At 44.7% G+C, this 22825-nt stretch overlaps 1 protein-coding gene across 1 annotated transcript in view; it reads right to left on the bottom strand.

Annotated features, from left to right (window-relative positions):
- The window catches only part of LOC142765573 (uncharacterized), a 114334-nt gene that overhangs the window by 60901 nt on the left and 30608 nt on the right, over nt 1-22825 (bottom strand). The window contains exons 7-9 of the mRNA XM_075866766.1: nt 21795-21886; nt 10944-11066; nt 519-779 (exon numbers count right to left, since the gene is read on the bottom strand). Of these exons, the coding sequence (XP_075722881.1) occupies nt 519-779; nt 10944-11066; nt 21795-21886 (476 nt within the window). The remainder of the gene's footprint in view (nt 1-518; nt 780-10943; nt 11067-21794; nt 21887-22825) is intronic.

Below are 22825 nucleotides of genomic sequence, written 5' to 3'. Positions count from 1 at the left end.
AACTGCTGTATGCACACTGTGTACATAATAAGCGACATTCCTCGCACTTCCACGTACATTAGAATATACGTGTTTTGAATTTTATACAATCTATTCATAATGTGCACATGAATTTGTTGAATGTTTGGCATCCTCACTTCAAACCAGCAAGCAACAAAGCCAACGAAGGTATCGAAACTGCCAATCGTACTATTTTAACGGTACTTCATCACTGCGGTACAAATTGGAGTAAAGTTAACGAAAATACAAGTTGCCCTTGGTAGGGAACGAATGTGCGACTTGCAATCCGAAGGTCAAAAGCTGAGACGACCTGCGATCCTAAGGTCAGCCGAACCTGTGACCTTCGGATCGAAGGTCGTTCTAACCTGTCACCTTCGGATTGAAAGTCGCAGGTCCGGTCCCTACCAGCGGCCAGTTGTCATTTTGGTTTCACACATACATCATAATGATAGGTGCATATTCCTTATGTTAATAATAAGCACTGTCAATTTGCACCCCGTAGTCCCGTAAGTACTCACTGATAGTCACCGCTGGCAGAGTGTCCACGTTTTTGCCGCTCGATGGGAGTGGTTTGTCAAAGTCCGAGGGCCGGTGCTTGTCGTGGTCAGCGCCGGAGGTAGCAGGCGGCGGCCTTTCGTCGGCCTTGGCGACTTCTTCGGGCAGAGCAGGCGTCCTTTCCTCGGCGTCCACGTCACTTGTGATGGCATCTATCTCAACGTTCGATCTTCGAGTCACCTTTTTAGGCTTTCCGGGCATTTTGACTACTGGTGGTGCTGGGACTGTACGATTGACATGGGCAGTTAGACAGCGTTATAACTAACCTTGAATTGGTTAAGACTAGCACACTAGCCCTTCAGGAAGGACCTGGGTTTTGTTCATTTTAACCTCACTTGTCTTCAAGTTGTTGATATACACGCTAGCAGTTCATAAAGAGGACAGCTGTTAACGAAGCACTGATTGCTTCGTCACTTCTTTCTGTCAGCATTACCCACTTCCCGGTTAATATAATTAACCCCTGCATGTACGAGTCAGCGGTGGTTATAGCTAGGTTGAAAATGGTTCATACCAAAAAGAAATGTTGGTGCTCAATACCCCAAAACCACGATATGACTATGAGAGACGCCGTAGTGGAGGGCTTCAAAAATTTCCACCACCTGGGGTTGGGAAAGCAGGGAAGATGTCAGTACGTCAACAAGACAAGCCTTCATTTTACTGCCCTACACCAAGGGAAGGGCATCACTAACACAAAACAAGAAAAATATTGCCCTACTCTGTTTGCCAAATTGCATACAAGCTGATGAAGATGTGATTGAATTCTTTTATCTTACATCTTTTTTATGGATATAGGCTTTTTTTTTCTAGCGCAAGAGCACAAGTGAACTGTCAAGACTTTACGTTTGCAGCGTCAGAACTCTCCCTAAATAGAGCATATCCTTCATACTTGATATGATTTGCTGGTACAGCAGATTATACCGTTGATTTTCTGCCGGTAATGTCATGTTTGGTTCCCCTAACCTTACCACTAATCCCACATGAACAACAGTTGCATTCAGCTTTATTTTCTTTTAAGGTTGGAACTCGATATTTCACTGAAGATTCTATGCATCTGCGTGTATCTGATGCGAACTGTTCAGTAAACAAAAGGTCTTCAGCAGCCTTCAATCTGTAATTAGGATGGTTAATAACAATGATCTGCTCATCTTTTAGAGCATAGTGCACGGAGTTCATCTGGAGCTGTTCTCACACTGCCAACTTTATTTTAACATCAACTCATCAACCTAATTTTATATCTCACAGACCTTTATAATACCCATCAGTTTTGACAGTTTAACAAGGTGTAATTATTCTGTTGAGGTTTCAACTTTCATTTTTTGCCGTTATTTTATCGGATAGTTCGCTGTTTCGGAATGTCAGCATACTTTAGCCTCCGTGCTTCACATTCATTTACTATTTGTGCTTCTGAATTCAGTTCAATTACAGATTAGTTAATTCAGACTCTGGGTTGTCTTTTTTCTTGCTGTTGCTCATTTTCATCTTTTGCAAATAAACATTCGTAAATAGAATTCAAATTTACAAATCTCATGGAGCAATCAGTGTCATCCGTTATTTTTTTTAAAGCCCTCTCACTTGAACCTAATGAGGTACATGTTAAGCTTGACTGTGAAAAAGTGCTGGTAAGTGAGAATATCATTTAGTGTAATCCGCGAATAATACAGTTGGACAAAAAGGTCCCTTTCTACTTACAAAAACATACACAAGTCCTAGCGAGAAGGGTAATTAGGAGACAATCTCCGAGAAGGTATGTGAGAAATCAGGCAGCAGATTGGTTTTTTTTTCGCTGACGTGTCGAGTTGTACAGTGATGAAGCCCTGAACTGGTGTCATTCCGACTACGTACCGAATGACTTGGCTTAGCTCCTTTGTTTCTGAAAATAATTATTTGTGCTACTTATTTGTCACTCGTGATTATGCAGCCGTATCACAGTCTAACGTAGCGCTACAAACTATCCCAACAAATTCAAATACAGCTTAAGAATGCTAACAGAAGGAACACTTTGGATTTTTCGACGTCATTTGCAAGGCACTGTTCTTCCAAGCTCTACACTGCTTTCAGCCGCATTCGCTTATGAAGTAGGATGTGCAATACGGAATCCGATTTCATAGCTAAATGAATACCATGAAGAACAAAAAGGCAGAGGAAAAACTTGACTAAATACATGCTGTTGTTGTCAACCCAACTGACATTCGATCACTCATTTGAAACCTGAGATGGCAATAGAAAAGTACGCTTGTGATATGCGATGAATATAGGCTAGTGGCAAATGCCAAATCATTAACACCAAATTGTTTTATGACAAGATCTACCAAGACTTCAGTGGCGTAATTCTGTCACGAATGTGACGTTGCAAAATGATTGCTCACAAGTGAAAAAGTAGAAGCATTCAAGAATAGATTGCCTTGTTGGTCTTTGAACTTCCATCGCCTGGCTAAATGACGAAAAGCACCCGGTGCTCTACCCACTGAGCTATCGAGGCAATCGTTGGGATTCGTACCGACGCGTCTTTTATCTTTCACACATTCTCTCTTGCTCCGTGATCTCTGTTCTCGAAGTGGGGCGGTGCCACCGGGTGTGAGCACTCAAGAAAAAAAAATCAACATGACGCAAGTAAAGCATGGCATCTAAAATGGCGCGCCAGGGCGAAGTCTTGGAAGTCATAGTTGAATCGCCTCGATAGTATAGAAAAACCCTGACTGAGCGAGCGTCGTAGAGTTGCCGACGCAGTTATGTGCATTTCGCTCCGTGTTAGTCAGAGAAAGCTCGGTATTGAAGCGGTGCAGCTTCCACATGCACCAATGATGTTTCACCTCTGAGTACTTCAAATGTGGAAGCACCGGCTTAATAAATGCGAAGCATTTCATAGTGAACTTCGGCGACTTCGAGCGTATCTATCTATCTATCTATCTATCTATCTATCTATCTATCTATCTATCTATCTATCTATCTATCTATCTATCTATCTATCTATATCTATCTATCTATATCTATCTATATCTATCTATCTCTATCTACATCTATCTCTATCTATCTCTATCTATCTCTATTTATCTCTATCTATCTATCTCTATCTATCTATCTATCTCTATCTATCTATCTATTTATCTCTATCTATCTATCTATTTATCTCTATCTATCTATCTCTATCTATCTATCTCTATCTATCTATCTCTACCTATCTATCTCTATCTATCTATCTATCTATCTATCTCTATCTATCTATCTCTATCTATCTCTATCTATCTATCTCTATCTATCTCTATCTATCTATCTCTATCTATCTCTATCTATCTCTATCTATCTATCTATCTATCTATCTATCTAGCCGCTTACGACTTTTAGCTCTCCTCGCCATCTCGATAATGGTATTATTATCAAAATTGGTATGGTAGAACATCACTGTGTGACTAGTATATTGTCTAGTCAAGTCATGAAAATTGTGACATGTATTTCATGATGTACTTTTTGTAGTCTTCCCACTCTTGCTGTGGTCTCGTTCAGATGACAATTTGCAAAACTGGTACGGTATGACATGACTGCATGGCGAACATAAGTGACAGACCCTAATGTGGAAGTCCTCACATGCATGTCTTAATTTTCAAGTTATAACTTGTCATTACTACACGCCACGCTCAGGGCGCACTTGCGGCTGTTTCGCTGGTTTCACATATACCAAATTTAGTATCGTGACGTGAATGGAGATGAAGAAAAATAGCACGTCCAAATATGAAAATCATGACATGCGTGTCATGTAAAACATGACTACAAGCTACGCTCATAGTGCGCTTGCAGCCATTTCGCTAGCTCCACATATTCCAAATTTGGTATCACTTGACGTGAATAGACGACGAAGGTAAATGGCACGTCTAAAAATGATAATAATGATATCAGTGTCATGCGAAACATGATAACATGCCACTCTCATAGCATGCTAGAGGTCATTTCGCTACCTTCACATATCACGACACGTGATACTAAATTTGAATTCACGTGACGTGATCAGACTACGAAGTTGAATGACAGATCCAAACACCATTATCATGGCATGAAAGCCATGTACAGTATAATTAACGTCCGTCCACCTCGAAATCTTTCGCTGATTTTTAAGTGACATTACAACATTGCTCATTCGTGTTTCGCATATCATCAATTCTTCAGTACGTGGGATCTGCCATTTTTTAATGCAGCAAAGCGACGATGTCAACGGAATAATGTCGTGCTTTGGTGGAGCGAAACTAAAGCTAGCTAGATGTGGAACGCAAGCCCGCGTATCTATCTATCTATCTATCTATCTATCTATCTATCTATCTATCTATCTATCTATCTATCTATCTATCTATCTATCTATCTATCTATCTATCTATCTATCTATCTATCTTTCTATCTATCTTTCTATCTTTCTATCTTTCTATCTATCTTTCTATCTATCTATCTTTCTATCTATCTATCTTTCTATCTATCTATCTGTCTATCTATCTATCTATCTATCTATCTATCTATCTATCTATCTATCTATCTATCTATCTATCTATCTATCTATCTAGCCGCTTACGACTTTTAGCTCTCCTCGCCATCTCAATAATGGTATCAATATCAAAATTGGTATGGTAGAACATGACTGTGTGACGAGTATATTGTCTAGTCAAGTCATGAAAATTGTGACATGTATTTCATGATGTACTTTTTGTGGTCTTCCCACTCTTGCTGTGGTTTCGTTCACATAACAATTTGCAAAACTGGTACGGTATGACATGACTGCATGGCGAACACAAGTGACAGACCCTAATGTGGAAGTCATGACATGCATGTCTTAAATTTCATGTTATGACTTGTCATTACTACACGCCACGCTCAGGGCGCACTTGCGGCTGTTTCGCTGGTTTCACATATACCTAATTTAGTATCGTGACGTGAGTGGAGACGAAGGAAAATCGCATGTCCGAATATGCTAATCATGACATGCGTGTCATGTAAAACATGACTACAAGCTACGGTCATAGTGCGCTTGCAGCCATTTCGCTAGCTCCACATATTCCAAATTCGGTATCACTTGACGTGAATAGACGATGAAGGTAAATGGCACGTCTAAAAATGATAATAATGATATCAGTGTCATGCGAAACATGATAACATGCCACTCTCATAGCATGCTAGAGGTCGTTTCGCTACCTTCACATATCACGACACGTGATACTAAATTTGAATTCACGTGACGTGATCAGACTACGAAGTTGAATGACAGATCCAAACACGATTATCACGGCATGAAAGTCATGTACAGTATAATTAACGTCCGTCCACCTCGAAATCTTTCGCTGATTTATAAGTGACATTACAACATTGCTCATTCGTGTTTCGCATATCATCAATTCTTCAGTACGTGGGATCTGCCATTTTTAATGCAGCAAAGCGACGATGTCAACGGAATAATGTCGTGCTTTGGTGGAGCGAAACTAAAGCCAGCTAGATGTGGAACGCAAGCGCGAGTTCCTGGCTTAAGCTGAGGAGCTAGACGTCCCCCTTTGCTGAAGCTCAGCATGCGTGAGCGCTGGCGTGTGTTTTGCAGCACACACCGTGCTGTTTTCTCCCTAACTGACAATCTTTGAAAAGGCGCAAATCGAGTACCAGTGTTTAGTGTATGCTTGTTGACGTCATCTTTGTGCGTGGGTAATGATACGCTGTGTTCAGGTATACGTTTCGAATTTCCGTTACCACAAAGAATAAATCATGACCATGGGTGGTAGTCGTCGCGATGGAGACGTGCCACCAGGCATCAACATGGCTGTGTCGACATCAAGTGGTGCTATGGCTTCGAAACGCTATTAAAAATTGTATAAGCTCTCATATATTGCTACACAATAATGAAGAGACGTCGCATTTTCGTGTTATACCGATTCATTTGACGGACGGATAAGCCATGTTTTTTATGAATTCAGGCACACCAAAGAATACATGAAAAGTTGAGTAAATTCTTTGAAGTTCGCCTCGAATATAGTAGCTTCTTTCATTTTAGTGACAACTCACAAGGATCGTGCATTTAAGTTTGCATTTTGATCACCTTGAAGCTGATACGAAAATTGCCACAGCTAGGAAACACCCTTGTGAAACCTACAAACGGTTAGATTCTCCAACACATCTTTGATGCAAAGCTAAGACGTGCACTACATCACCTATATGTGTTACAGGGCCTTTTCGTATACGTTTTTTTGTCACGACGCAGGTTCTCGATGGTACCGACAACTGTTAGTTGCTGCACTTATCTCGGTGGCCTTATTCAACCGAAAAAATGCTCTTGTTGGCTAAAATGGGAATTTTGGCGAGTTCGTACGAAGCTAAAGACAATGAACAGCGCACAAAGGGCACACCGCATGAAAATATCTGTGTGATTTTTTCCTGCGGTGTCTTCCTTCGGATGGTGCCACTTGGCTAGATGGTTAAGCGGCTTGAAGCAGCAGAACGACGAAATAAACAGGAAGGCAAAAAGGCAAACATTAAGTACACGTAGTGCTACATGAGTCTGTGTGCATTTACACTTTCCAGTTTTACTTCAGCGATGAGTGTAATGAAATCAGAACAGCCCATTTTGCGGCGTAAAGTACCGTTGTCATTGCCGGTGTCTGTAGCCATAATTTCGCCCATTCAGACATCATGCCACGTAATTGGCGTAACGTGTCAGTTGTTTAAAGCTGCCACCAATCACAAATGCCTCATACATCATTGTTCCTTGCCGTCAGCCGCAGCACTAATGAAGTGCAGATAATGCCTTGCAGGTGTAGATGCCCCCTCTCTTCTCCTGAAAAGAATGTAGGACTGCCCAGGAGGTATTACACTACTTCCCAAAATTATGAACATTACTGGTGTAGTTGATACCTTCAAACTATAGCTGTGGTTGCCCCAGCATGGTTGTCTAGTGGCTAAGGTACTTGGCTACTGAACCGGAGGTCGCGGGATCGAATCCCGGCTGCGGCGGCTGTATTTACGATGGAGGCAGAAATGTTGTAGGCCCATGTGCTCAGATTTGAGTCCACTTAAAGAACCTCAGGAGGTCGAAATTTCCGGAGCCCTCCACTACGGCGTCTCTCATAATCATATGGTGGTTTTGAGACGTTAAACCCCCCATATCAATCATCTATAGCAGTGGTCGTCACTCTAGAAAAGAATGCAGCGGACCTTTAGAAAGGCCGCGCTTCAATTTTACGCTGTTTTTGTGAAGTGTGGACAGCGTAAAGAGCGTAACGTTCCTTTCCGCTCTGTTCCTTCATTTGAGATTTCTCAGCTACAGGATAGCCGGAGGTTCGTACTCGGAAATCGCTTGTGCTCGGAAATATTGCCACATTGAATATGCAGCGCGAAGAGGACAACGAAGAACACGCACAGCGAGTGAAGAAGACGAGGTTCTCTCCCGATCAGTTTGCCAGTATTCTAACACAATTAAAGTGAGTTTCCTGGATTCGACTGCTGCTGTTTCTGCATTGTGACACTGGTGGAGGTGCGGGGTACATGTTCGGGACGCCTGACAACAACCCCGCATCTGGTCAAGAAAGACTTCCGCGCATCGACACCCCCGTTCACCGCAGCAGCCGGCGCCTGTTAGGCCTCAGCCCGGAGTTTGGTCCATTGCCGGAAAGCGTGACTGTGCCAGAAAGCATGACGGCGCCTGGAAGCACTGGCCCCAACATGTCCAGCCCCAGCACGACACAGGTGACTGTTTTGAACCCTCGACTTCCGGTTGATTTCCACGGAAACGCATATGAGGATGCACATGACTGGCTCGAGGAATTCGAGCACACAGCGAATGTTAACGGTTGGAACACCACACAGAAATTGGGCTACGTTTATTTTCCGCTTCAAGACGGAGCCCAAACGTGGTTCACGAATCGCGTGTGGTCGTCTTGGGACGAGTTCCGGCAGAAGTTTCTCGACACGTTCGCGAGCACTGAAAGACGAGAAATCGCACAGCGTCTCCTCGAATCACGGATTCAGAAACCAAATGAATCCGTTACGATGTTTGTTGAGGACATGGCACGGCTATTTCGTCGAGCAGATCCTAATATGCCCGAAACCAAAAAGGTTAGCCACCTCATGCGGGGCATTAAGGAGCAGCTGTTCGCTGGTCTCGTACGAAACCCGCCTACAAGTGTGGATGAATTCTCCAAGGAGGCGACATCTATCGAACGCGCACTGCATCTACGTTATCGCCAGTATGACCGCCCAACCCACAGTGCACCGATCAGCGTGGCAGCCTCTACCACAGCAACAACACCCGACGAAGGTTCTTTGCGCCAACTAATACGAGAAATCGTACAAGAAGAGGTCAAGAAACTCGTCGTCAAACCGAATGACTGCGCGATCGCCTCAGTGACGGAAGTTGTACGCCAGGAGATCAGGCAAGCGCTCTCGCTTCCTGAGCCGAACACGAGCAGTCCCAGGGCAAGCTATGCAGACGTAGTCCGCCGACAGCCAGCGAACGTGCCGACACCACATCAGTACCACCAGCAACATCCGCCGACAGCGCCTTGGTACTACAGAGAAACTTCGATGCCGAGGCGGCCACCACTTCGCAAAACTGACATCTGGCGTACCCCTGATCATAGGCCCCTGTGCTTTCACTGTGGGGAAGCAGGCCACATCGTTCGGTATTGCCCGTATCGCGCCACAGGGTACCAAGGATTTCCTTCTACGGTTCCTCGGCGCCATTTCAACGGAACATCTGACGTCGACACGACTGTCATGACCCCGCGGGATGTTCCTCCTGGGTTTCGGTCACGCTCACCCTCTCCTGGGCGTTTTTCTCCATCCTCTAGACGGAGCACCACTGACATTCCAAGAGGGAGATCTCCTAGTCCACGCCGGGGAAACTAAAAGCAGCGACCTTAGGGGGGAAGGTTGCGAATCGTCGAAGTGCTGAAAATCCCCCATTACTGCCGAGCGAAGAGAGACACATTTTCAATGAATCGACGAAAGATGGGGTTGTTGCTGCCGAAGTTGCAATTACGATTGACGGACATGACGTCATGGCATTGGTCGACACTGGCGCGGACTTCTCGATAATGAGTGAGAGTCTGGCAGACACGCTCAGGAAGGTTAGAATAGAATGGACAGGACCGCAGATTAGAGGAGCTGGAGGGCAGCTACTCACACCTACCGGAAAGTGCACCGCAAGAATGAAGATAGGGGATGCATCCTTCGTCGCAACTTTTGTTATCCTTTCTGAGTGTTGCAAGCAGGCAATCTTGGGGATGGATTTCTTGCGTGAATATGGTGCCATCATCAATATTCCGGACGGTGTACTGACCTTTTCAGCGGATCAAAGCGCGGCGCTACACCGAAAATCCCTACGAGTCATTGACGATGTGACCATACCTCCGTTATTGTGCCGCCTTGTTCCAGTCACGTGCAGCGAGCAGAATACTGGAGAAGGAATCGCTGAACAAGTATTGACGCTCCTACTCTCTCGCGGTGTTGCAATTGCCAGAAGTATCGTCAACGTTGTGTGCGGTGAAGCAGAGGTTCTGTTGACGAATTTTACCAACGAGCGACGACACATTACACAAGGCACTACAGTTGCCTACTTCGACGAGATCACCGAAATCCGCGAGTGCTGTGTAGTACAACAGGACGAGCTGCAAGCCACGTCAGCACCACCACCTATTGACGTAAGCACGGATTTATCACCAGCTCAGAGGCAGCGTCTAGTAGGTCTTCTTCACCAGTTCAAAGACTGTTTTTCATCGACCTCGAGGGTCAGTGAAACGCCACTGATGAAGCACCAGATAATAACGGAGGAGACGGCAAGGCCAATACGACAGAACCCATACCGCGTAGCACCGAAAGAGCGTGAAGCAATCCAGGAAACTCACTTTAATTGTATTAGAATACTGGCAAACTGATCGGGAGAGAACCTCGTCTTCTTCACTCGCTGTGCGTGTTCTTCGTTGTCCTCTTCGCGCTGCATATTCAATGTGGCATTTGCCCCCTCCAGAGAGCAGCGTCCCGATGCTCTTCTACAAAAGACGGTGTAGTAGATGTATGGTGTAAGTCAGTCCGAAAAGTAGGGCTTCATTCGCACAACGTGCACGATTTCAGTTTTTTTTTCCGGCGAGTTGTGGAGGGGCTGTAAGGAACGACCACGTAATTAACGTCACTCAGGCGTTGTAAAACTGTGTAGGGGCCAAAATACTTCTTCAGCAATTTTTCAGACAGTCCCCGGCGGCGGATAGGACTCCATACCCAAACTTTGTCGCCGGCCAACTTTGCTGCTGTTTCTGCATTGTGACAATATAGCCCCGCAAGCAACGGTTTGCCAAACACCTCGCGTTGAACGACCAAGCTTCACTGAAATATGCACTCGATGTTTAAGACTAATGAGAATCACGGTCGGGCCCTACCTTCTGATTCGTCGAATCGGTCACTGGACGCGTGGCCACGGCCATCGCCGCCTCGCACCCGCGGATCGTGGCTGTCGTCGCCAAGTTCGGCGTGGATCCTACGCACAGCCACTCTTCTAGGAGCTGCAATGGGAGACATGCCGTTAGATTTACTCTCATATACGTGCGAATGCAAGGGTCTGTCAGATTTAAATACACAATAAAGCGGAGCAAAGCAAGGACAGAGAAAGATGCACACAGGACGAGAGCTACATTATGTATTTAGGTCAATACCAACCAGCCCAAGTTCGAGCTTTGTCTGTCTTATAATCCCCTGCAGGCCGCGTGGATCTGCGCACATGTACCTATGTGTGTGTGTGTGTGTGTGTGTGTGTGTGTGTGTGTGTGTGTGTGTGTGTGTGTGTGTGTGTGTGTGTGTGTGTGTGTGTGTGCGTGTGTGTGTGTGTGTGTGTGTGTGTGTGTGTGTGTGTGTGTGTGTGTGTGTGTGTGTAACTTTTACGGTTGGAGTGTACTGAAGTTCACATTTAGTAAAGAGAGAAGCAAAGGAGGAATACACAACCGAGTGATCAACGTAGCTAAAACAAAATTTCGTGTTCTATTTAGGCACCCTTCACTGAAGCAACGGGGAAAAAATATAGGAGCCCTTTTCCTGGCCTGAGAAAAAGAGCTTTTTCAAGCGCTTTAGTTGCTGAGCTGTGCTTCCAACCAGGCTACAGAATATAGGCGCCTTTTTTTGTTCTTTCAACCCAAATCACTGCCACCAATTTCTTTGTGCAATGCTTTTTTCTAAAATATTTCTTGCTTCATACCAAGAATTCAACCTTTACCCACGTGCCGAGTAGCGCAGCACTAATGTTGCTACAGCAGTGATGACTGCCTTACGCGATAAAACATAATAATTGTAACAATGAAAGAAAACATTGAAAATTGGCAAGGTGAAATATTCAGGAAACTCACTAAAATACCAAATTTTCTTGTGATAGACTACGGTTCCGAAAGCCGTAATCACCCTCCTTCCCCTCCCACTGTTGATTCTCATCATGCTCAAAAAATATCAGGAGCTGATCGACGAAGTGAATGCAGATGATGGATTGAAGCTACTCCTAAGGTCCATAATGTGTACGCCGACGTCACTGACTAGTATAAAAAACGGACAGACACACAGACGGATGGATGGACAAATTCACGAATGAACAGTCAGATGGACGGAGGGTTAGGTGGAGGGCCAGATGCTCGGCCATAGGGACGGACGGATGTTCGAATGGACAGATGTACGGGCAGAGTACGGTATATGCATAAACCATATGCGCGCTATGAACGCCATATGTACGGTACGTGTAGGGCCACCGGTGCTTCCGTCCTACGGGAAGCTACGACAACGACAGCGTCAACGGACATCGTGAAAGCCTGAAGATCTTCTTTCCTGAATATCTCGCAGTTCCGTGGCACTCTGGAAAAGCCGCTGGAGATCACCAAGGTCAGAAAGTTTGAGAACACTCGACGTAAACCATTGCAGCTAGTGGCATAACGGCAAAGTCAACACAGGGTGATTCCACGAGAGATCGACACGGGTCGAAAAGTTGCTATTTAAGATTTGATTGTTCATTTTATATTTGGTGCACATACTACAAAGTAGCCCGAAAGTGAACTTCATTTTTTAGTAACTGGATAGTTCAGGAGAAGCAAAAATATTGAACTTATTTTGTACAGCGGGACCAATTTCGTCCCTTCTGATTTACGAAAGTTAACGACGATACAAAAACACAGGTATTAGCTTGATGAACACGACATCTTCCTAAATGATTGTATGCGTAGGGATGAGTGAAGCAGCATTGTTTGAAGTTAGTATGCTGAAGGAAAGTGTTTCTGAAAAATGTCTAAACAGGTGACATTTTTTTTCGAAAGATGCTTGATTTGAGCTTTTTTTTCCTAAGCTAAATCAGGTAGTGTTTCATACCTTTTTGTCCTATTAAAACATATTGGTTACAGTATTCCGAGTCAATACCGTTGCTGTACCTCAAACACATATTTTATAAGTGGCCTCAAACTTTCAAACTCATCGACAAAAGCGTAATAAAAAATAATTATATAGAAACCCCAATTTCAATTTTTCTTGAAATCTCATAAAACATTCTTCACAGAGAATTGAAAACGACTATCTAAAAAACATAATGCGTTATTTTATATGCAGCGACAATATTACGGCAGGAAGTTTCAGCTTTTAGAGCATGCACTCGGGCGATAAACGCATGAAAAATAGGCCTAAAAAAGTGGGCTTGAGCTTCTGAGTAGTTTGAACAGGACCATACTTACACAGGAAAAGCAGATTTGGGGAACAGGAATGACCTTTTCAAGCGCGCCCTACGAAAATATCTCAATTTGCCGTTTAAAGTCAAGGCTTGAGATTACGAACTTATTCGTACCTCAGTTGCTCAACTCGGTTACATGAGGCAGCTATTACATTCATGTGCTTCTAACGTATTGGTTCATTAAACCTAAATGAGAATAGGCTCCCGCGAGGAACCACCGAAGCTTAACGAATATTGAGATTTAGTAAGGCTGCGGCCGCCTCCTTAACCTGAACCCGGATTAACGTTTCCTTCCCGATCGTCTGCTGAAGAATTTTATGCGCACCCCCTTTTGCAGGCAATGTATGATATCATAGGGTTTTATCTATACGAAACGGTAAAAAATCTCTCATTTGAACGAAGCATCGTTTATGAAAGCCTAGCAAAGCACAAACTCTCACTCTCCTACCTAAATGTGGCAATCTTGGGAGTGATTAAGCTGGCATCTGAAATGATAATGAAGAAGACCATATGGCTGAAGAATGTAAAAATGCTCTATGCAAATGGAGAATACATAGAGACCATTCGTTACTTTAAGATTGTTTTTGTGCATATTTTTGCCCCGTGTTGCAGGACTATGTTTTCGGTGCGTTTGGTCAACCTCAACTAACGATAGAAATTATGGTAGTGATTTGTTAGTGTCAAGCACTGCTGTAAGTCATCTGAAAAAAAAAGTGCAGCGTTTTGAGCACACCATGGCTTTTTTTTCAATGCATTCTTCAGCTTAAGAGGCCGGGGATAGGGGAGGGGTCATTTGAAGTGTTCATGTGCACTCTTCTGTGGTCATATGCTAGTGTTAGAGCATTTCAACTCTTCTCGTTGTCTGATAGTACAGATTGCCTTAGAGTTTGACATAATGCATTGCTCATCTGCTATTAAGCTGAGTGAAGCGCAACAGAAATACGCCTTTACAGAAATTTATTCCTCGATGTGCTAAATGTGCTTATTCTTTGGAAGTATGGTCCTGTTCGAACGACTCAGAAGCTCAAGCCCACTTTTTTTAGCCGAATTTCTCATGCGTTTATCGCCTAAGTGCATGCTCGAAAAACTGGAACTTCCACCCGTAATATTGTCGCTGCAAATAAAATAACGAATAGATTTTTTTATATTCGTTTTCTGTAATCTGTTAAGAACTTTTTATGAGATTTTAAAAAAAATGATATGGAGTTTTTAAATATTAGTTTTTCATTAAGCTTTATTATCGACAAATTTTAAGTTTTAGGCCATTTATAAAGTTATGTATTTGAGGTAGAGCAACAGTATTGACAGGAAATGTTGTAAACATTATGTTGTAATTGGTCCCTAAGTTATGAAACCCTACATGATTTAGCTTAGGAGAAAAAATCTCAGATCAAGCAACTTTTCAAAAATTTCAGCTGTTCAGAGCTTTTCACAAACACTTCGCTTCAGCATTGAAGCTTCAGACAATGCTGCTTTACTCATCATTAGGCGTACATTTACTGAAAAAATTCGCATTCTTCAAGCCTATATTTGTGTTTTTATATCGTTACGTTTAGTAAATGAGAAGGGACGAAGTAGGTCCTCTGTACAAATTAGGTTCATTATTTTTTCCTCCTAAACTAAGCAATTACTGAAAAAATGAAGTTAACTTTCGGGATACTGGGTGGTATGTGCACAAAATATAAAATAAACAATCAGACGTAAATACCACCTTTTCGACTCGTGTAGATCTCCCGTGGAATCACCCAACTCCGTTCACCACAGCAATTTTGACAAAGCAAGGGACCGGTAAACTGGTACACGAAGACAATGCTCCCTCGCAGTTCAATCATGGTACGTGCACGTGGTTGTAGGCATCTCACAAAGTCTAATTTGTCGACTCTCTTTCACTTAACATAAAGTTATATGGACACAAACTGGTCGTAGAGGAGTAAGAAAATACAACGTAACAAAATGTGTTCTCAACTACTTATACAATTCATTCGGGTATACTATGCTAAAATAGCCTTATAAAGACATGAGCGCAAGGCATTGGTATAGTGTTGTGGAAGAGCATGAGTGCGTGTTTGCGTTCTATGCTTTTAAAATTGTTACTTATGAACGGCTTAGAAGAGCGCCAAGGAGATCTATGCAAAACTTTCTGAATAAAGGGAGGGGGAGTTCACCAGCGCTTTTTATGCCTTGGCAACTGAACTCTGCCATTTTTTTATTGTTCACTGATTGGCGGGTAGTCTCAAGAGTCTCACTCGTATTAAGGCGAAAGTCTACTATCTCACAACCGTGGTGACGGTCCGACCGTACGTACCCTGGAATTGTGCCAACTGAGGCCCCGTCCCTCACTCTCTCAGCAATCTCCTGACTACTGAGAGCATGTAAAAAACAAAAAATGTCATGCTAAGTCGAGTGGCCACAGGCTTTCGACGAGAGCACCTTGGAATTTACAAAGTATCTTTCAATATTTTTGGCTTATATTTGACACTGTTTCACGACGCTCTTTTCTTTAAACAAGTTAATGTGGATCTGACTGCGTTTCAACTAGGGGTCTGCACAGCCCACGAAAACGTCAAAACTTTGACAAAGGCCGACAGCAAAAATGCTCGGGAGTTTTGGTATTTGAGCACAACAGGGCACATCTGTACATTCATATAATTCGTTGTCCACAACGTACAAATACGTAGAGGGGCGTTCGGCTGTTTCACCTTACTTATCGTACATACTTGAAAACAGTATCATGTGATAAATTTAATTGGTATTCCTTGAAGTCACTGTAAAACGACAGGGCCTAACTGTAACTTTATTGTACAATTTTAAAGTATTCGCAAGAGGACACTGATCAGCCTTATCAAACGATATTAGCATATGGTATTACATGGTTTACGTAGTGACGCACCTTCTATTGACTAAGGAGCATACAGTGGTCAGTATACCGCAAAGGCACTCGTACACACAGGACATAAATATGTGCCCCTGTTCATGGTATTCACTGTTATTAAAAGGTAACCATAATCCCCCATAGTATGCGATAATTTTTATGAACACTCTGCTAGTGATGCTTAACGAATAACGAGGAAATTACCGAAGAAGAGTAAATGAGAGAATACAGAATTTTAGAGTGAAATACAGAATGCTAGAGAGTGTAAATGAATGCGTATAAGCTGAATGCGACTATCGTTAGGCGTGAATAAAGTTAGTTGGAAAGCTCACTGAAGTGACGCAACGTAGTGGCAACACGAACTAAACTCTTTATTCATTGATACATGATCTTTTATAGTCTGAAACCACGTGAGACACTAGTGACAGCTGAGTACATCGGGGCTGGCTTGCTAACTAGTGATAAGGGGATGGGCGGGTGATAGTAGTTTATTGCCAATGCTGCATATCTTCCCCTTTCAAAAGTTTAAAAGCCTAGTCGTTCCGGAGGGTGTCGTGTTCGCGTTCAACGATGGAGTAGATTTGGGACTGCTTCCGGCGCCCTGGTTGCTCGCGTCGAGACGGGTGACTGAGGGGTCGCTGGACTGGAGTCAATGGTTGCTGGACTGGCTTCTCGAGCGTCTGGGGCCGGCTGAGTTTCCGCTGGACTTGTGCTGGTTGCCGATGGGTTCTTTTCTGGCATGCTTGACGTCAGCCGTGCCCTCAGCTCATCGACATGCTGGCGCTGGGTCTCCAGGGGGTCTCCACTTTCACCATCCCTTTGCCGTCCGTTGCTATTACTGTCCCTGGCAGCCATTTCTGCCCTTGTTGAAATTGGCTGTACCAGATGGGCTTTCCGGGTGGGAAAAGGGGCGGCGTTGTGACCGACAAAAGTCGTTATCGGGTAGCTTCGGCCTCGGCAGGCACTGCCCCTGCTAGAAAGTGGGCGGACAACCTTGTCCGCGGATCGAATCCCAGCAGCAGTTAAGCTGGTGATTTGCCACTCTCGAGGGGTGTAGATCTTTCAATATCTTTGTCTAATCCTGGGTACCAGAACAGCGTGCGAGCGAGCCTCTTCATGGCCCCAACACCTGTGTGCGTGTCGTGCAGCTCGTTGAGTAGGTAGTGACGGGCTGCCTCTGGCGCGACCACACCATGACCCCAGTAAACGAGGCTACGGCTCATAATGAGTTCATGTCGGCGCGTGAAGTACGGTTGCAGATGCTGCTGCTGCCCTGTAAGACGTGATGGCCAGCCCTGCTCGATCCACTCCCGGATTTGCCGAAGTGTGCTGTCCTCCTGGGTCAAAGTAATGATTTAGTTAGACGGAAGCGCTCTTGCGTCCAGACCCTGCGTATACAGTACGTATTCTGTCACTTCTTGACTTCCACGTTCATTGTCTTCTGGCAAAGGCAAGCGACTGAGGGCATCTGCGTTACCATTTTGGGTTCCTTTGCGGTATTCTAGATTGTACTGGTAAGCTGATAGAAGAAGCGCCCAACGCTGAATTCGAGCTGCCGCCATCTGCGGGATGGGCTTGTTGAGGTGGAAAAGCGCGGTGAGTGGCTTATGATCTGTCACCAGCGTGAAACGGTTCCCCAGCAGGAAATCGCGGAATCTGCAAGTTCCAAACACCAAGGCCAACGCTTCTTTCTCTATTTGGGAAGAATTGCGTTCTGCTGACGTCAGCATTCTTGAACGAAAAGCTATCGGGTGATCCACGCCATCAATGCGATGCAATAATACTGCCCCTAAGCCATCTGATGAAGCATCACACTCCAGCCGCAACTCTTTCTGCGGATCGTAGTGAACCAGAAAATTCGCCTTTAACAAGGCGCGCTTCGCTCCTTTGAACGCTCTTTGGTGCTCTTTTTTCTAATGCTAGCATTGCCCCTTGCTCAGTAAGCGATAGAGAGGAGCCAAGGTTGTGGCCAAATTTGGCAAAAATTTCGAGTAATTGGTTACGAGCCCCAGAAATGACTTGAGTAGGCTTACCGGTGCTGGCCTTGGAGCAGCTGTTATGGCATCAAGGTTGTCCCGCAGTGGGTGAAGGCCAGACGCATCAATCTTGTGCCCCAGAAACTGCATTTCTTTTTCACGGAACTGACATTTGGCTTTGTTCAGTTGGTGGCCATTGGCACGAAGTCTCTGGAAAACTTGTCGAAGCGTGGCAGTGTCCCATTCTTTCCCGGCGATTATGATGTCGTCTAGGTATACACGTAGTCTTGGCAAGTCCCGGAATAACGACTCAATGCACCGCTGGAACAATGCGGGGGCCGACGAGATGCCGAAGGCTAGTCGGTTGTACGAGTACAAGCCGTAGTGCGTACTGATGACAGTCATCATCGCTTCTTCATCAAGCGGGAGCTGGTTATAGGCATTGCTCAAATCCAGTGTAGTGAAGACTGCTCCCCCGTAAAGTGCGGCAAAAATATCATCCACCTTAGGCAAAGGGTATTGTTCCAGGTGAGTGGCCGGATTCACATGAGCTTAAAATCAGCGCACAATCTGATGTCTCCATTTTCTTCACCACTGGTACGACGGGAGCAGCCCATTCGGTAACGCTCACCGGAGTTAGGACACCTTGCTGCACGAGACAGTCGATTTCTGCTGAGACTGCCTTGCGAAGCGTGAAGGGCACCGGGCGGGCCTTCAAAAACCAAGGCATGGCCCCTTCTTTCCTGTACAGCTTGACAGGCGTACCTTTGTAACAGCCAAGCCGATCTTGAAATAAGTCCGAGAACTCTTCCAGCAGCACTTTTAAGTCAACTTTCGCCTGCAGCGCGTAGACACTCGGAAGAGCCCTTTCTTCTAAAAGTGACACGCCCGTTTCACGGAAAGACTGAATGGTGTTTCGGCCGCACAGTAGTGGACCGTCACAATCCACTACCACGAGCAAACTATTCACTTGAGGCTTGTCGTATTCGACGCTTAGAACGACATTGCCGATTACTGGAAGAGTACTGAGGAGGCAGGATAGCCGAAGTGGCGTTTTTTCTAGTCTTGGCCACCACTTACGGTTTTTCCTGAAGACCTTTTCTGGAATCACGCTAACTGATCAACCCGTGTCGATCAGCATCCGCAGTGTCCTGCTGCCCCAGACAAGGCTCCGTTCGATGGGCCGTGTATCTGGCTGGTCAACGTTGTTTTTGGCATATAGGGCGAAAAGCATTTCCTCGTTACTGTCCTCTCCGTCCGAAAGCTCTCTGAGCGCGTACGATCCTTGCCGGCCACTGCGCCTGCGCTGGCACATCCTAGCCAAGTGTCCTTTAGTGCCACACTTGTGGCACATCTTTCCGACATGATGACATTTGTGTTCCGAATGGTTAGAGCTACAGCTCCAGCACGACTGACGCGGTGCACCTGTGTCGTACCCGCTGCCTCTTTTTTTGTCCGCTGCTATGACGCCTTTGAACCAGGTGCATGTTACCCGCGTCGTTCTCGCCGTTTACATCTTTCATGAACCGGACGTTACGGTCAGCAATTTCTGACGACATGGCGAATTCCTCAGCTTCCTGCACAGTCAGCTTCCTTTGGGTCAGCAGAAACAACCTGGCCTCATCATCCCATGCCGCACACTATTCGGTCACGTAATATTCTGTTCAGAAAACTGCCGAAGTTGCAGTCTTTTGCAAGACATCGCAAGTCTGCGACAAAATCTTTGACCGTCTTGTTGTCTCCTTGCCTCCGCACAAAAAATTCGTGATTTGCCGCAGTCTCGCTCACCTGCGGCTTGTAGTGTTCTTCCAACATCTCTGAGACGTCTTCGTACGTTAGGCTGTTCACGGGCGTCGACGGGCATCGTCCCTGAATGACTCGTACCACGCTGTCACTGAGTGAGGCTACCAAGAGTGCCCGACGCTGTGAGGAGTCCGTGATATCATTGCCTTAAAAGTAAGCCTCGAGACGCACCCGGTAGGCATCCCAGCTGTTCGCTGCCTCGTCAAACTCCGGCGGCCTCGATCCCATCTTCGTCGCCACTGAAGTGACGCAACGTAGTGGCAACACGAAGTGAACTGTTAATTCACTGATGCATGGTCTTTTTATAGTCTGAAACCACATGAGACACGAGTGACAGCCGAGTACATCGGGACTGTCTTGCTAACTAGTGATAAGGGGATGGGTGGGTGATAGTGGTTTATTGCCAACGCTAGACTCACCAATTTCTTGCAGAGGGCGTTTAATGGGCAAAAAATATATATATCATTTTGTGGACGTGCGAATAAAGTAAGCGTGGTCTAAAGTACGCATGCCAATGACAGCTCCTTAAATTTAACTACTTAGCCACGCTTTACGACATCACTTCACCGAGTTTTGAAGGAAATTGTGCGTGTTTCCTTTAGATTTTTAGCATCGCAAAGTGTTTTATCAGCGTAGCAGTGTGTTTTAAAGCATCCCTGTCAGCTGTAATGGTATAGAGTATAGAGTAGGTTTGGCCACAGAGTGCTATACAAATAATAGAGCGTTAGCGGCGACCAATCACAATGATGCGATGCAATGTGGCTGCCATGCTGTATAAAAACGCTTGCTGTATAGGAACGCAAAAGATACATAGGCGTTATAAAGATGACAGTGTCGTGTGGGAATATCTTCTATGAGTGCTGAATGAGAAACAACTGACCATGGTAATAAAATCTGAGGACACATAAATAGTGGGAATGCGTTCTTGAAGTTCTTGTGTTCAGAAGCTAGGAAACAGGTGTTTTCCAATTTCTTCATCACATCTGGCTGGATCAAAACATCACTGCATGAGAAAAAAGTGCCCATGTGCGTGCATCTATGTGTTTGTGCTTGTTTATCTGTTTGTGTGTGTGTCCTATTTGAGCAGCAAAAGTGATACTGAGGTATATGGACAGTGGACAGTCCCTGCGTGCAATTTACCAAGCACCTTTCAGTTTCATAAACAATGCCAGTATTTCCTATTCGCAAAAAACGCCTTTCCCTCATCACATGGATAGCTGTTTATGATGTGGCAACGTTTTGCATGCACTGATGTGGCAAGCTGGTTAGTCAGTACGTTGCCTACGATATCGCGTTGCCCTGGCACCCTGCGTACTACAGCATGCTGTTTGGATGTGTAAATTGTGCACAGGAGAGAGTATATTCAGGCAATGGCAGGCTTTATGCACTCTAAGAGTTTTTCAAGCTCTCGGGACACTTAAAAAAATTGGTGTGCATGAGTGCACTTGTGATTCCAAACATTTTGATGTGTTTTACGGCCGCTAGTATTGCCTAATGCTCCACTAAAAATGATTCTGTACGAGTGGCAAATACCGGCATCAGAAAAAGATATAGTGACTGCTCCATAAGACGCGGCCGTGTAAGACTTTGATGACTCTGTTCCAAATTCGGCACAAGTGCACTTGAGTTGCAGCTCAGTGAAATGCACTTGAATCGTAGGAACTTTGAGCAGTTCTACTATTTGGGTAAGTTTCTCTGTAGTGCTGTTGCGCAACCACACGCGAACGCCATAAGACTGTTGCGTAACAAGGTACCCAAGCGTCACCGAAGATTTGAGGAACCGACAACGTCAGCCACCGGCTTTTGATCCAATGCGTGTCTTAGAAGTGCCCAGCCCCTAAGAGGTTGACCGGTTGCGAAATACAAGAAGTAAAACGCCGTCGCTGCTTACGCGCTGCTCTGGAGTGGAAGAACATGACGACGCCCAGCAAAGCCGCGAGCCCCACCGCTGCAATGCAGAGTGCCTGCGCCACTTCGGGATTCCTGGCAATGACCAAAGGATGAAACAACGTATATATTTAGAACGCACTCAATGTTTATTATTACAGGCGCAAGATAGCGCAGCTTAAATTGTTTGGTTGACATGGCCAGCCGAAATAAACTGAATTATAAATTGCTGATTAAGATAAAACCGCATTTTGCTTTATGACACTTATTCCTATATGTGGATAGTGCACCCATTCTATTCGGAAAACATACAATTCATTCGGAAAACATTATGAAGATTAGAATATTTCACGTCCAGATACGCACATGTCCGTGCAAAAACACAGCCACAGATACTAAAGACGCACGCGCACACACACACGCACGCACATTCACATACATTCAGGAGCGCATGAACATCTGCGGATATTGTTTCAACAAATATCGTCAACCACTCATGCTTCTAGAATGCATACATGTGTATAGAGCGAGAAAGAGCAAACTTATTCAGAAAATCACAGAGCGTCAGCAGTAGCTGATGGAGCTACAGAATAAAGTATTTCTTCTGCTCATCCAGGTTGACTTGTAAGTACTGCTTAAAAAACGAAGACAGGCAACCTGTAACGCAGTCTACTGCAAAAAGATCATCTTCTCCAATCACAACAAATACATTTATTTCCAAAGCGGTAACGCAGAGCCCAGAGGCCGAATAACAATGGAATAAAGGTTTTTTGAAAATCCGTAAGATGCTTAAGTCTCTTGATGAATGAGTTCATCGGGTTCATTTATATCTCCGCGTATTCCTGTTCTGCGAAAGAAGAGATTTCATACATTTGTTCCGTAGTTTTAAAGAACTGAAATTTTTTGCTCGCACGACTGAAATTAAGGTATACTCTAACTTTAGGAGACAAACATAGAGCCCAGATACTTTGTGCTTCGAGCGTAATTTTCTGTTATTTCGAGTGAAGTGATTCTAAGGGTAAAACGTTGAATGAC

The sequence above is a fragment of the Rhipicephalus microplus genome, chromosome 1 (genome assembly GCF_043290135.1).
Source record: "Rhipicephalus microplus isolate Deutch F79 chromosome 1, USDA_Rmic, whole genome shotgun sequence".
Taxonomy (NCBI): domain Eukaryota; kingdom Metazoa; phylum Arthropoda; class Arachnida; order Ixodida; family Ixodidae; genus Rhipicephalus; species Rhipicephalus microplus.
Note: the sequence above shows the minus strand (reverse complement) of the source record. Positions and strands in the feature narration are given on the sequence as shown.